General features: G+C 46.7%; 1 protein-coding gene across 3 annotated transcripts in view; it reads right to left on the bottom strand.

The window, feature by feature from the left end:
- Window positions 1-15,075, bottom strand: part of LOC144949313 (BDNF/NT-3 growth factors receptor-like) — a 283,555-nt gene that overhangs the window by 190,102 nt on the left and 78,378 nt on the right. For all 3 annotated transcript variants that reach the window (XM_078879268.1, XM_078879269.1, XM_078879267.1), the window contains exon 3: window positions 7,495-7,566. In XM_078879268.1, the coding sequence (XP_078735394.1) occupies window positions 7,495-7,566 (72 nt within the window). The remainder of the gene's footprint in view (window positions 1-7,494; window positions 7,567-15,075) is intronic.

Raw genomic sequence — 15,075 nt, forward strand, 5'->3', positions numbered from 1 at the left:
CATGTTGATTTGAAGCTTTCGTGACTGCAGGAATCCATACTCGTCATCAGGTGGGAAAGCAAGCATGCTTTCCCACCTGATGACGGACGCTTGTGTTGCGTCCGAAACGTCGTAATTTATTTTATTTTATACCTACGTGACTTTACCGAAAGAACCAAAGAGTATACAATGCATGTTGTACGTATGTATTTTGAACTTCTCTCGCACCGTACGTAGCCAACCGCGCTTTTCGGAGGTGCGAGGAAAGGACGAGCAAATGAACCCGGTGAATATCGAAATATCTCAAACGCCACCGGCAAATGACGTAAGTCGCCAGTGGCGTTGCAATGCGGTCTGAGGTTATGAGATTGGTGACCGCTCTTTTTCACAGATGTCCAGTCGGGTTGGTCACGAACGTTACAATAACAAGACGAAAAACATGATAGTAGGGCAACGTACAAGAGAATGTCAACAAATCACCCAAAAACATGAAAACAAAATTAAACCATCCTCGTCCTACCAGGCAAAGCCCACTGAGGTATGTACACGTTGAACTTAATTCGCACCGTACGTATCCAACGGTGCTAATCGGAGGTGCGGGGATTGTCTGTCGCTTAATTGCCCATCGGTGTGGGAGTCGGGGGGGGAGATAACCACATCCGGCCCAAACGTGGCGGAGAGAACGAGAGAGACGGAGACACAGAGGGCGTATTGCTAGAGTGTAAGAACAGTCAGCATTATTATTTCCTCCCAAAGGGTGCTCATACTTAATTTGCGGTTAAAGATCCCGAGCCAAATTAGCACACGCGGGTGAGCCGGCCAGCCAGGCAGCTTTGCGCGGCCATCTCCATGAGTCCAATGCCACCTGGGTTCAATGTCAGACGCATGGCCGGGCGCACACACACGCTCGCACACACGCTCGCACACGCGTGTGTGTGTGCGTGTGCGGTGCTGGTCGTCGGTGGAGCGACGTTCAGATCGGCGGAGAAACGTAAACGGCGGCGACTCGAACGGGAAAAAGAAGAACGGTGTTCGAGTAGAAAGGGAGATCTTGTTGCGGCCACTGCTGCTGCTATATGTAAGCACTCGCTTTCAAGCAGTGACGTGCACCCCGATTTCAATAAAAGGGAGAACAAGACAACGCAAAACGAAACAATCAATGAACCGACGAAGAATTACGCGGGGTGGGGGGGGGAGGAAACAAAATGCAAATATAAAATAAAAACAGGAAAGCACGTAATCCTTTATATATAAAAACCAATCCCTATTTAAATTCAGCTCATTCATACAATCCAATAGAGCCATGGGGTAGGAATGGGGTCTGGCATACTAATTGGATATTATTACACAACAGGTCAGGCGAGAGCCAAGGCAACGGCATGGGAATCCTCGCAGGGGGTCACAGCCCATGGAACGCGGCCGCTTGCCAGTAACAAAGGCGGTCAGTGTTCAAGCGACGGTGGCTATATGGCTTATTTCCTTTCCCGGCGGGCGAGTCGCCCATTGCAGCACGCACCGTTATCCCCCCTCGTTCGCGAGACTCGCCATCCGCGGTTTTAGGCTGTCCGCGAAACGCGCCTGGAACTCTACACCACTGCTGCGTCAAGAGAGTAAGAGAGAGCGAGCGAGAGAGAGAGCGTTGATGGGATAAGGCGACGAGAGAGAATGTGTTGCGAGAATGTGATGAGATCAAATGGTGACGTAAAGTGATGAGCTAGAATGACGGGAGAGATCAAGTGATGAGACAAAGTGATGAGATAAGCTGATGAGAAAGAGTGATGAGGGATGCAGTGATGAGATACAGTGGTGACGTAAAGTTACGAGAGATACAAATCATACATTTATTTAAGGTAATTTATTTAAAAAGGTAGATATTCCTATGGCAACATCATTATCCGCAAAATGTGCAATTTACGAGCATCTCCGGAACGTATCCCTCGCGAATAATGAGGGAACACTGTACTGCGTGTGTACGGTTGTAGCGTACACACGTGTCACACACACGTGTGTCACGCATGCGTGCCAGGGGTAAGAGCTTGGTACCTTCATCCACCGAATGATATTATGATTACAGATTATTAATAATTACGCGTATGTCTTTACTGCCCACAGCGGCAAGCCACACACACACACACAATGCTTTGTGTCTCAATAACAATGATAATCAGTTGGCTGCAAATAAATGTTCCATTCCGGCGATGGTGACTATCATGTTGGGGAGATTCTAGATTTGAAGCTATAGTGACTGCAAGGATTCATATTCTTAGGTTTTTTTCGGTAAAGTCACGTAGGTAAAAAAAAAATTAATAAAAGTAAAATAAAAAATAAAAATAAAAATCACGACGTTTCGGAGGCAACACAAGCTTCCGTCTTCAGGAGGAACTGTCACAGCAGGATAGCTGTATCAAGTGAGTATTTGTATATATACTGGTTGAGGGTGGCTCCTCCCACCCTCAACCAGTATATATACAAATACTGTGTTCTTGGAATTTCTCTCACTTGATACAGCTATCGTGCTGTGACAGTTCCACCTGAAGACGGAAGCTTGTGTTGCCTCCGAAACGTCGTGATTTTTATTTTTTTTTACTTTTTTTTAATTTTTTTACCTACGTGACTTTACCGAAAAAAACCTAAGAATATGTTGGGGAGTTATTTTCTGAGGCGCCAAGAGCCGCCCTTGTTTCAGCCGCACGACTCTGGGATCATTTTTTCTTTCCCAAAAGTATTTTATTCTTGACAAGACGAGTTCAGGTACGCAGCGCAGAGGATATGAAAGTGGGTTGACACCAGCACAAACCACACGTGAGAAAACCCGTCTTAAACCGCGCGTTCCAATAAACCGGTCCGATAAACTCGACAACCCACCTGTCGATAATTGTTTTTTTTACCCTTCTATCTGGCAACAAAACTGACACCTTTTTTTACAATGAGTCATGTTTGCATAAACCACAATACCTTGTCTTTGAGTTGTGCGCTTTTTGGCGTCATCTGGTCCAAACCATGTGAGACTAGGCTCTAAGGAAAGCTGTCTCGGGTGTGGACCAATCAACTTCAAGGACAGTGCATACATTATCAGAGTTATCTTTTTTGTTTGCATCATGGCTGCAGGTATTGTGGTCTATGCAAACATGACTCATTGTAAAAAAAGGTGTCAGTTTTGTGGCCAGATAGAAGGGTAAAAAAACAATTATCATATTTTTTACTGGCAAATGAGGTTCCAAAGGTGAAACGCACCTGGTGTCATCCTAAGCTCCGATACCCCTGTAGGAGAAGACTAAAACATGGAGGGGGGGTGGAAAAGGGGGGGGAGGAAGTGCCTAAATGCCCTAATGAATGCTCTTAAGAATCAATGCCCACTGCAGGAGAGGTGGTGCGGACGTCTGGCTGGGATTTAATTTGTTGAGAAATTACGTTTTTCGCATCGAACTGCGTCGAGGCGCGATGCTCGTTCGGCACGCGACGAGCGATCCGCCCTGCCCTTCCCGCGGAAACGTTTGACGGAGAGGAGGAGTGAGTCGGAGAAGAATCTGACGGTTGAAGATGCATCTCCACGAGCCGCCATCAATTCAGCCACGATCAATCCACTGCTGGACGAAGGCCCTCCCCCCTGAGCTGTCGCCATTTCACACAATCCCGCTGTGATAATTCATAATCTGCGTGTCACCTGCACGTGAGAGCGAAATTTCCGTCGCTCCGTCTCCACGCTCTGCGGTGCCGTGGGGACCTCGTTCCATTCCTCGGCTGCCACTCTGTCACGTAGCAACGTGGACTGCCCAAGCCCGCTCACTTTACCCTACAGCTCGAACGGAGTCAATGACCCGTGTTCGTTCTCCAATTCTCTCATTCATAACAGTATATACAGGGTGCTTAAATGTTTTTTTTAAACTTACATGGAAAAAACAGTATAATACACTGTAACATTTTTATTTAAAGCTTTCGTGACTTGCAGGGATTCATATTCTTGGTTCTTGCGGTAAAGTCACGTAGAAGAGAAACAATAAAACAAATGTATGTTAATAGCTTCAAAACGTCAAAGGGTCTCCACTTGTTTCGCCATCATTGTCAACACGTGCCTGGAATCTTCTCCAGGTGGTCTCCAGAGTCCGGAGGCACATTTCTCGTGGTATTGTTGCAAATTCTCCGAAGTGTTAACATTTTTTTGAAGCAACCTGTATATGTATAAAAAATATATCGAATCGATTTTTAATTGCAACAATTTGTGGGCTCACCAAAAAGATGAATTCGTTACAACGGCGGGGATGGCGCAGATCTAACACTCGTGCCTCGCAGCCAAAAGGACTTTGGTTCGATTGCCGACTCGGGTGCCTCTCTGTGTAGAGTTGGTATGTTCTTCCCCTGTTCTGCGTGGGTTTCCTCCCACAGCGAAATAAAAAAACATTTAACGAGTATTTGCCAAATATCCCAAAACTTGCAAATTACGCAAGTGGGATCGCACAAAGCCGCGACGTCGCACCCCCTAAAAGCTAAAACTTGACAGGAACATTGCTGAAACAAAACAAAAAACGTGCTGTACGTTGAACTTCTTTCGCACCGCCGTACGTAGCCAACCGTGCGGCGGGAGTAGGACAACAAACTAAACACACAAAAAGCAGTTCAATATGTTGAGACTCAGTGAGACTTTCCTGGGCAAAAACAGCCGACTAAAATCATCGTATTGTAAAATAATACAACGGTTTTAAATGACACAAACTGCCGAAGCACAAAAGCGCGATTTTCTCCAAATGTTCATAACTGGCGGGGGGAGGGCGAGGGGGGGGTGGGAGGATCTGGAATGTGAAGATCTCCGTGTGGCGAGCCCCTTGCTTTCTCAATGCCAATTCCAATCTCCGAGACATTTTCTCCAGCCATGAATCTCGTTTGCTAGTTGCTTTCATATTGCGTGTCACAGATTAGTTTCACATGATTTACTGCACGTGCCTCGCAATTTATTCGCAATCTATGGGACAGTGAAAAATACGTGTAATATACATTAACCACTGTGTGTGTGTGTGCGTGCGTGCACCCGTGATATACTGTGGGAGCAGATAGCGTAACGGTTAGCGAGCTGCGCCATGAACCAGGCCCTGCAAGTTCAATTCCCGCTTACGGCCGTCAACACCGGCGACGATTATCTGATCAGGTCCTGGGCCTCCCCTAGGTCGACTCAGCCTCAAATGAGTACCTGGCACGGTGTATAAACAGCGCCGCGTGGGAGACAAAGGCGTCCGGGCGTGGTGCTGGCCACCCACCCACTCGTGTACCGTGCCGGCCTTCATAGGTGCTCGCTAACAACACTTGCCCCAACAGTCTGTTCAAGCTATACGGGGGATCTTTGTCTTTGATATGGTAGGAGCAGCGGTGGGGTCAGTGGTTAGTGCCCTGCGCTAAGAACCCGGCGACCTCAGTTCGATTCCCGGACATGGATAACATCGGTGTTGAGCGATGTTTGAACCTGAACCAAGTCCCTCTCACCACACTTACCAAGAAGGTAAGGTTTGCTTAAATAGCTCCCATGACCAAAACAGCAGCATGGGGAGGCCTTCATCCAGCAATGGAGTGACAAAGGCTGTAAAATGTAATCGGTGAATGATATCTGAAATAATCATGGCCCTCTTCTGGGTCTGCTCAGCCTTAATTGAATATCTGGTGAGGTGTGCAATGACCATCAGTGCTGGAGAGAGACACAATGCAGCCTGACTAGCCCCTTGTGCATCACGTGGGCCTTGATAGGTGCCCGCTAACAGCACCTTCCCCATCAGTGCCACGGTGGCGAGATGTTAACTACCTCGCCTTGGACGCAAGGAGGTCGTGGGTTCGATCCCGACCCTGACACCTGCATATTTGGAGTTTGCGTGTTTTCCCCGTGGTCGCTGGACTGTTATTATCGTAACCGTTCACATGAAAGGTGATAACATCCCATCACATGATTAGTGCAGGTACTTGGGTATTGAAATCTACATAATAAGCAGCTAGTGTGTGTGTGTGTTCAGAACTCCTAGACCACCCCACAAATGTCAAGCAATAAGAAGTAATGTGACCGCTTATGATACATGTACGTGAGTGAGGTCGAAATTAATGAAAATTGCTCTTCACCAGATTAATGTGGCCGATCGGCCCGAGCAATGCTCATCTACTGTACCAGTTACCGGTGAGTAGTGAGGGTTGGATGAGTTTACGATTGGTGAGCGGCGTCAGGTCTGATGATGGTCAGGTGAGCTCTGAAGTGAGCGCAACCGTCACCTCGGCTGCCCGCTCGGTCGGTGCGACTGGTCCACACATCTCGGACTTGCGTGTGACTTATTGTTCTTCTTGGATCTTTCGGTAAAGTCACGTAGAAGGGAAATAATAAAATTATTTAAAAAAACATAATAAAATAATTCTCACGACGTTTCGGCCACAACGCAAGCAGCCGTCCTCAAGGACGTGAGAATTGTATTTTATTATGTTTTATTTTTATTATTTTATTATTTCCCTTCTACGTGACTTTACCGAAAGAACCAGGAAGATGAATCCCTGCAGTCACGAAAGCTTTAAATCAAAATTTGACTTATTGTTGTTATTGTTGTTGTTAGTATTGTTATTATTGCAACTCAACGTGAACCCCCCGTACAAAACGCCGATCACAGAACGGAGATGAGAGATGGGGCGGCGGAACGTAAACTCTGTGAACAGCAAACAGCCCGATCTCGGCACGAAAGGTGCCCCCCCCCAATGAAGGGGGAAAACATGGGGTTCACTGCCCCACGTAGGTGGGGACCACTTGCCTGGCTGGAGGGGGGTGGTGGGTGGACACATGAACGTTTATATGGGGATAGGGACTCGCGTGAATGCGATAATGAACCCGTAGGCTCGCTCGCGCGATACGAATCTGCTTCTTTCTCCTCGCTCGCCAGCGTTGACGCGTCGTAAGTAATCACCCGTCTCTCTCGCTCCGTTCGCATCTGTCCATTTAATCGACCTTGACAAAATATCCAGGAGTAATTTATAACCGCCAAAACCCTCACCAAGATTACTTTTATTTTTCCCCCCACTTTGGAAGGCCTCATTTGGTTCGTCGAAATATTCCGCGAGGCATATTTTTTTTCGCTTTGTTTCTAAAACAAGCGGCCAGTGTTGGAACCGCTTAACCGGATTTGAAGGACGTGACAAAGTGTAACCAAAAAAAACGAAACTAAAGAAACGTTCATCAGATAGCACTGCCCTTAAAAATATTCAACGTAAAATGAGTGACGTTTCGGCCCTTCTTCATAGCACGTAAAATTATTCTACGCTGTAGGCAATGTGAACACTGTTAAGGTGCCGTTTCACATTTAGTTCAAAAATTTAAGTACACAGTTCAAGGGCAAACCGCACGCACCGTTAGCAAGTAATTTCCGAGTGTCAAACAAATTTCCACATTTGTATTCGTCACTTTAACATTTGTTTTCTGCCCTCCGAACAAAACACGCGGCTTTACTGGACGAGTTCTGGCAGCGGAAAGTGTCGCGTTAGCCGAGTGCAACGAGATGCGCTCACATGTTTTGCAGGAGGTTGTTGTTCTTGAATGCGCGCTGAGAAATGTACTGCAGGCCGGAATTAATGACTGTCCTGCAAAACAGACGAAGTTTTCACCACCATTAGGAAGACACACAGGGGGGAGCCGGGAGCGCGGTCGTCGGCGTTTAGCACGAGAACGGTGTTAAAAAAAACCACACACACACACACAATGACAACGACTTGCTTTTACGACACGTTACGTATTTTTAGAAGCGCGCCAGAGAATTAAATTGCATTTACGTTCGCGAGCGGAAAGCGTCTGTCATCCCGTCGCGTTCTGTGGCTCGCACGTGTGGTGGCGCTTAAGGCAGCGAGGCCCTCTTTCTCTCCCAGGCATGGCCATCGCAGCCACCAGCCATCGCACGTGCGACAAGAGTCTCGCTCGAAGATGCCCATCACGCACGCACGTTCCTGCACTGCACTGCGCTACGTGTGTCCGTACGAATGTATGTTGAACTTCTTTCGCACCATCGTATGTTGCCAAACCGTGCTAATCGGAGGTGCGGGAGGAAGGGAAACGAACTACACGCAAAAAGCAGTTCAAGAGAAATGAGTTTTCAATCTAGATGCTTTAAAAGTACAAAGCGCAAGTGGCTTCATGATATCAAAAGGAAGAGCATTCCAGACGGCCGCAAAAGCGCATCTGAAAGCGCGCGATGCAGTGACCGTCTTTGTTAGATGACTAGCCCAAAGCCGCTGCAAACCGATTCCCGCTCACAGCCACCAACAGTGACGATTGTCTGAACCGGTCTTTTGTCCTCCACTAGGTTGACTCAGCCTCAAATGAGTACCTGTTGCAGTGTGTAAACATCGCCACTTGGGGAGAGAAAGGCGACCAGGCGTGGTGCTGCCCCAACAGTCCATTCAGGCTATACGGGAAGGGGGATCTTTGTCTTTGACTGCGTGCCTGTGTGCGTGCATGCGAGTGGACGCGTGGAAAGGTCAACGGCTCAGATTTTCCTTGGTCAGGGGGCCAAAACATGACTGCCCATCGTTCTCTCAAATGTTATCGTTTACCTTTCACTCCGCTGCTTGGTGTGGATGTTTTTAGCGTCGTGGTGTGGTATGGATCCGTACGTACTGTGGCATTCGTCTCGGGAAATATATTAAAAACTGCGAGATGAAGAATAGAATTAATAATAAATGGGGAACTCTGCCAGGTAGAGCTCCGCTTTGCCCTGTGCGTTAGGATATGCCCCTCATCTCACCGGAAGCAGATATCACGAAACTTCGTCTGAAATCCCTTTTTTTTAAATCCTTCATATTAAGTTCGCTTGCTTGCTTAGGACCGTGCAAATCTTTCGATCGTTTTTTATCCCACTTCCCGTGATCCAATCGAGCTGACATTTTGCACACAGACTCGTTGTGCGTGACAATGCATTTTCGTGAAAAATGTTTTCCAAAATTTTAAACTCTTTAGGGAATTTGTTTAAAATATTTAATTACCAATTGTTTAATGCTGCCAGACAATCATCTGACCCATAGGTGGCAGCCATCTCAAGCCAGAGGACGAGAGGACTCTAGCCGCCCCGATGCCACGCATATCAAGGATTTATAGTGACAAACTTTGTTTTTACGCGTTATACTTGTTAAATCTACACATGTGCCACGTGTGGGAGAAGCCATGGGGGGGGGGTTGTTTTTGAGCACTCATTTGTGACTGAGGCCATGAATTCACTCCACTTGACAATCCGATTTAATCACAGGTGGTTAGAGTCCGAATTGGAATCCAGAATCCCATTGGTTTCGGTTCATCAGCGCTATGACCCCAAAGTCACCCAGCCACGTCTTGTACTACAGCATCTCACTACGCTTCTTAATTAACACACCGAGAAAAAAAACATATAGACATTGCCATTAATATGTAAAGAAACGTTTTGTTATTTTCTCAATGACCACATCACTCAAAATAAGCCTGATCTCATCAGTTCTTAGAAGCTAAGCAGGATTTGTACATGCACGGTGATTGGAAGGTCGACCGCCGTGCATAACAGGTGGTATAGGCTGTAAGGGGTCGGGGGGCTTATGTGGTAGGCAGCAGAGGATAATGCTCCCTCTGCCTTGACCAATCTCTGCCGACCAGAATGGTGAAGTATGGTCAAACAACCCCTGCCCCCATGACCCACGGCACGATCAAGCCCACATTCAGCAGCGAAATGAGAAATGGGTCAGTTATGTGCGTGTGTGTGTGTGTAACATCTCTTGTGAGTGCTCGCTAGATTTTAATTCATTATGCGGTAAAAAAAAAATCATACCAGGATTAACATTTCTGCAGCTACCGTATCCGTAACCCATCAAAGAAATATCCTATTTATCAAACGTGCTCTAAATTGCGGCGAATGAAATGGCAATACATTTCCAATCACGGGTGGGAGTGGGGGGGGGTGAGCGTGCTTCGGAGAAGAATTTCAAAATCATGCGGGAACATTTTCTAAAGTATTACCGGAGCTCTCACGGCGGTTCCAAATTCCTCCTAAATAACCCAATTCCAAGCGTCTGACATCGCGATAATGAGATGTTTTGATATTGATGCTTTATAAAATGTTCACGTGGGCTGTCACCTTGAGTTTTCAGCATCGATTTCCGAGCCTTAAATTTGCCATTTTGACCTATGATTCCTGCATAACAGACTCGCCGTCATGAAGAAGGAAACACATTTATACAGTACTCCCGTTTGGTCGAGGATTTTAGAAAAAATGTTACACACAACACACACACACGTACAGCACATTCATTCGCACGTACAGCACACATACAGCACACACAGATACAGCATGCACGGATACAGCACGCACACATACAGCACACACAGATACAGCATGCACGAATACAGCACACACACACATACAGCACACACACACATACAATTATAGCACACATACAGCACCCATATATACAGCACACAATTATAGCACACATACAGCACGCAGAGATACAGCACACACATTTACAGCACACACACATACAGCACACACACACACATACAGCACACATATACAGCACACACACAAATACAGCACACACACATACAGCAACACACACACATACAGCACACACACACATACAGCACACAAATACAGCACACACACAAATACAGCACACACACACATACAGCACACACACAAATACAGCACACACACATACAGCAACACACACACATACAGCACACACACACATACAGCAACACACACAGAGATGCAGCAACACACAGATACAGCACACAACTTGAGAGAGGCCCTCTGGAGGGCGTTTGGCCTACTCTTCCACGCTGATCAAAACGTCTTGGGAGTAGGTGGGCGGGCGGGCGGGCGGGCGTGATTGCAAACACATTACTCGAGCTGTGTGCTCGGCTCACCGCGACGCTGCGGCGACGGCTGCATCCTAACAAGAGGCTGGCGAACAGATCTGATGAATGTAAACAAGGTGGCACGGGTCTCGGGAGAGAAGAAGGTCGATGGCTAAGAAGTCCCGCTGAGTGTGCGTACGTTGAACTTCTTTCGCACCGTACGTAGCCGACCGCGCTCATCGCAGGTGCGGGCGGTACGCGGTGTGGTCGATAAACGCGGTTCTAAGGAAGCGAGTTTTCAATGTAGACGATTTCAAAGTTGCATCGCCTTCAGTGCCTCCCTAATATCGGAAGGAAGAGCGTTCCAGACGGCCGCAGAAGCGCGTCTGAACGAGCGCGATGCGTTGATTATCGTCGTTCGATGGGCAGCCAAAAGCCTCTACGAACCGATTCCTGCTCACGGCCAACACCAGTGACGATTATCTGATCAGGACCTGGGCATCCCCTAGGTCGACTCAGCCTCAAATGAGTACCTGGGGCAGTCTATAAACATCGCCTCTAGAGAGACAAAGGCGGCCCGGCATGGTGCTGGCCACCCATGCCGGCCTTCATAGGTGATACTCGCTAACAACACTCGCCCCAACAGTCTGTTAAGGCTGTACGGGTGAATCTTTGTTTTTGATACTGTGGAAGCAATGGTGGGGCAGCGGTTTGAGCCCTGCGCGTTCCAGACGGCCGCAGGGGCGCATCCTGAAAGCGCGCGAAGCGGTGACCGTCGTTTTTAAAATCCTTTATATTAAGTTCACTTGCTTGCGCGCTTACGACCGTGCAAATCTTTCGGTCGTTTTTTAACCCACTTCTCGTGATCCAATCGAGCTGACATTATGCACACAGACTCGTTGTGCGTGACAATTTATTTTCGTGAAATTTTTTTTCCAAAATTAACAACATTTTAGGAAAAAATAAATTATATTTAATTACCAGTTGCTTAATGGTGGCAGGCAATCATCTGACCCATAGGTGGCAGCCATCTCAAGCCAGAGGACGAGAGGACTCTAGCCGCCACGCATATAAAGGATTTATAATGAAAAACTTTGTTTTTACGGGTTAATTTTTTGTTCGACGGTTAGCCAAAAGCCGCTGCTGCCGCTGCGAGGATGACCGGAGTTCACGTGATGGTTACGGCTCTTGCGAGGAGTCAAGTTCGTATTAACCACACGGCGCTTGTGGTGAACATGCAAAACAAACTTAATTTGGAGCTTTTGTGACTGCAAGAATTATTCTTTGGTTCTTTCGGTAAAGTCCTGTATAAAGGTAAAAAATGTATGCTAGTATTTAATTTAATTCTAGATTTGAAGCTTTCGTGACTGCAAGGAATCATATTCTTAGGTTTTTTCGGTAAAGTCACGTAGGTAAAACATCAAAATTAATGAAAATAAAATAAAATAAAACAAAAAATCACGACGTTTCGGAGGCAACACAAGTCTCCGTCATCAGGTGGGACCGTCACAGCCGAATTAGCTGCATCAAGTGAGGCAATGATTCAAGATGTAATCCCTTATAAGCAAGTTGAAGGGGGGAGGAGAGGGGGGGGGCTCATCAGAATGTTAGTACAACTCATCGGGAGGGGGAGGGGGTGCCAAAAAATTTAAAGACGGCTTGGACGCGGTTGCTGCTGCACACGCCAACACAATGGACAGAGAGGGGGAGGGGAGGTCTGATACACATGATAGACAAAAGAACGAAAATGCCCATGTTTATACCAATGCTGGCTGAACAATGAAGAGGGTACTGTTAAAAAACAACTGGGGATGTTAACACTCGGTAAAGTAAAGTAAAATAGTGCCTGTCAGATAAGATGGTCCAAAAAAGTGTAATTAAGTCTTTTTTGCGTGGTTTGTAACATCTTTCCAATGATTACTAAGTTTGTACCCATCATCACGGTTGAAATTATGTCTGTGTTTGTATATTATATTATTATATATTATATTATTATATATACAAACACAGACATAATTTCAACCGTGATGATGGGTACAAACTTAGTAATCATTGGAAAGATGTTATCAACCACGCAAAAAAGACTTAATTACCCTTTTTTGGACCATCTTATCTGACAGGCACTATTTTACTTTACTTTACCGAGTGTTAACATCCCCAGTTGTTTTTTAACAGTACCCTCTTCATTGTTCAGCCAGCATTGGTATAAACATGGGCATTTTCGTTCTTTTGTCTATCATGTGTATCAGACCTCCCCTCCCCCTCTCTGTCCATTGTGTTGGCGTGTGCAGCAGCAACCGCGTCCAAGCCGTCGTTCAATTTTTTTGCCCCCCCCCCCCTCCCGATGAGTTGTACTAACATTCTGATGAGTTCCCCCCCTCTCCTCCCCCCTTCAACTTGCTTATAAGGGATTACATCTTGAATCATTGCCTCACTTGATGCAGCTAATTCGGCTGTGACGGTCCCACCTGATGACGGAGACTTGTGTTGCCTCCGAAACGTCGTGATTTTTTGTTTTATTTTATTTTATTTTCATTAATTTTGATGTTTTACCTACGTGACTTTACCGAAAAAACCTAAGAATAGTATTTAATTTAATTTATTATTTTATCTTTATACGTGACTTTACCGAAAGAACCAAAGAAGAATGCAAAACAAACACACTCTGTTAAATTTTGATGCATCGTCTTTGAAACGAATTGGAATACACCAGACAGCCTTTTTGCATGGTCTCGTCTCACCGGCGTCAGAGCAGAGAACGCCAAAAGGCGACCGGTGCAAGGACAATGCACCTATCAGCAGAGGTGTGGACTCGAGTCATGTGACTTGGACTCGAGTCAGACTCGAGTCATGAATTTGATGACTTGCGACTCGACTTGGACTTGCATAACAATGACTTTGTCCCACCTATGAGATGTGGACTCGAGTCATGTGACTTGGACTCGAGTCAGACTCGAGTCATGAATTTGATGACTTGCGACTCGACTTGGACTTGCATAACAATGACTTTGTCCCACCTATGAGATGTGGACTCGAGTCATGTGACTTGGACTCGAGTCAGACTCGAGTCATGAATTTGATGACTTGCGACTCGACTTGGACTTGCATAACAATGACTTTGTCCCACCTATGAGATGTGGACTCGAGTCATGTGACTTGGACTCGAGTCAGACTCGAGTCATGAATTTGATGACTTGCGACTCGACTTGGACTTGCATAACAATGACTTTGTCCCACCTATGAGATGTGGACTCGAGTCATGTGACTTGGACTCGAGTCAGACTCGAGTCATGAATTTGATGACTTGCGACTCGACTTGGACTTGCATAACAATGACTTTGTCCCACCTATGAGATGTGGACTCGAGTCATGTGACTTGGACTCGAGTCAGACTCGAGTCATGAATTTGATGACTTGCGACTCGACTTGGACTTGCATAACAATGACTTTGTCCCACCTCTGAGATGTGGACTCGAGTCATGTGACTTGGACTCGAGTCAGACTCGAGTCATGAATTTGATGACTTGCGACTCGACTTGGACTTGCATAACAATGACTTTGTCCCACCTATGAGATGTGGACTCGAGTCATATGACTTGGACTCGAGTCAGACTCGAGTCATGAATTTGATGACTTGCGACTCGACTTGGACTTGCATAACAATGACTTTGTCCCACCTCTGCCTATCAGAGCATTCATAGCTCGGGGTGAGCAGCTATACCATTGGAGTGTAGAGGAGTAGTGGGTGACGTCACGTCACGCTAGCCCTCGGAGAGAGTGGCGTCGCAGAACGTGACGTCAGGCGGACCTTGGGGGGACGGTGACGTCATGTCCCCCGGGGGGGGTATTTAAAGGGCGACCTGGGACGTAACCGGGGTTCGTCGAGGGGGTACGAGTTGGGATCCGGGGTAGGTGATCCTCACCTAGGCGTAGGCCCTTAATAAACACGGCGTGAGCACCAAACAAAACCTGCCTCTGTGTAGTAAGTAGCGCCGCGACAAACGTGTGAAACACAAGAGAGCTGTTACCATTTCTTGCAATGAAGCAGCCGGTGTTAAGATGTTCTAACACCAAACAGAAACCTTTTGCAAGGGATACTGTCTGCATTAACCACACGTACTTGTGGTGAACATGCACACAAAAACATGCTCTGATATATAATATATGGGCATTGTCTTTCAAACTGGTTGGCCTACACTCAGAGACGGCCTTCTTTAGGGCCAGAGTCTCAACCAGTGTCAGAGCAGAGAACGCCAAAAAAGGCGATCGGCACA

Source organism: Lampetra fluviatilis, chromosome 53 (assembly GCF_964198595.1).
Source record: "Lampetra fluviatilis chromosome 53, kcLamFluv1.1, whole genome shotgun sequence".
Taxonomy (NCBI): Eukaryota; Metazoa; Chordata; class Hyperoartia; order Petromyzontiformes; family Petromyzontidae; genus Lampetra; species Lampetra fluviatilis.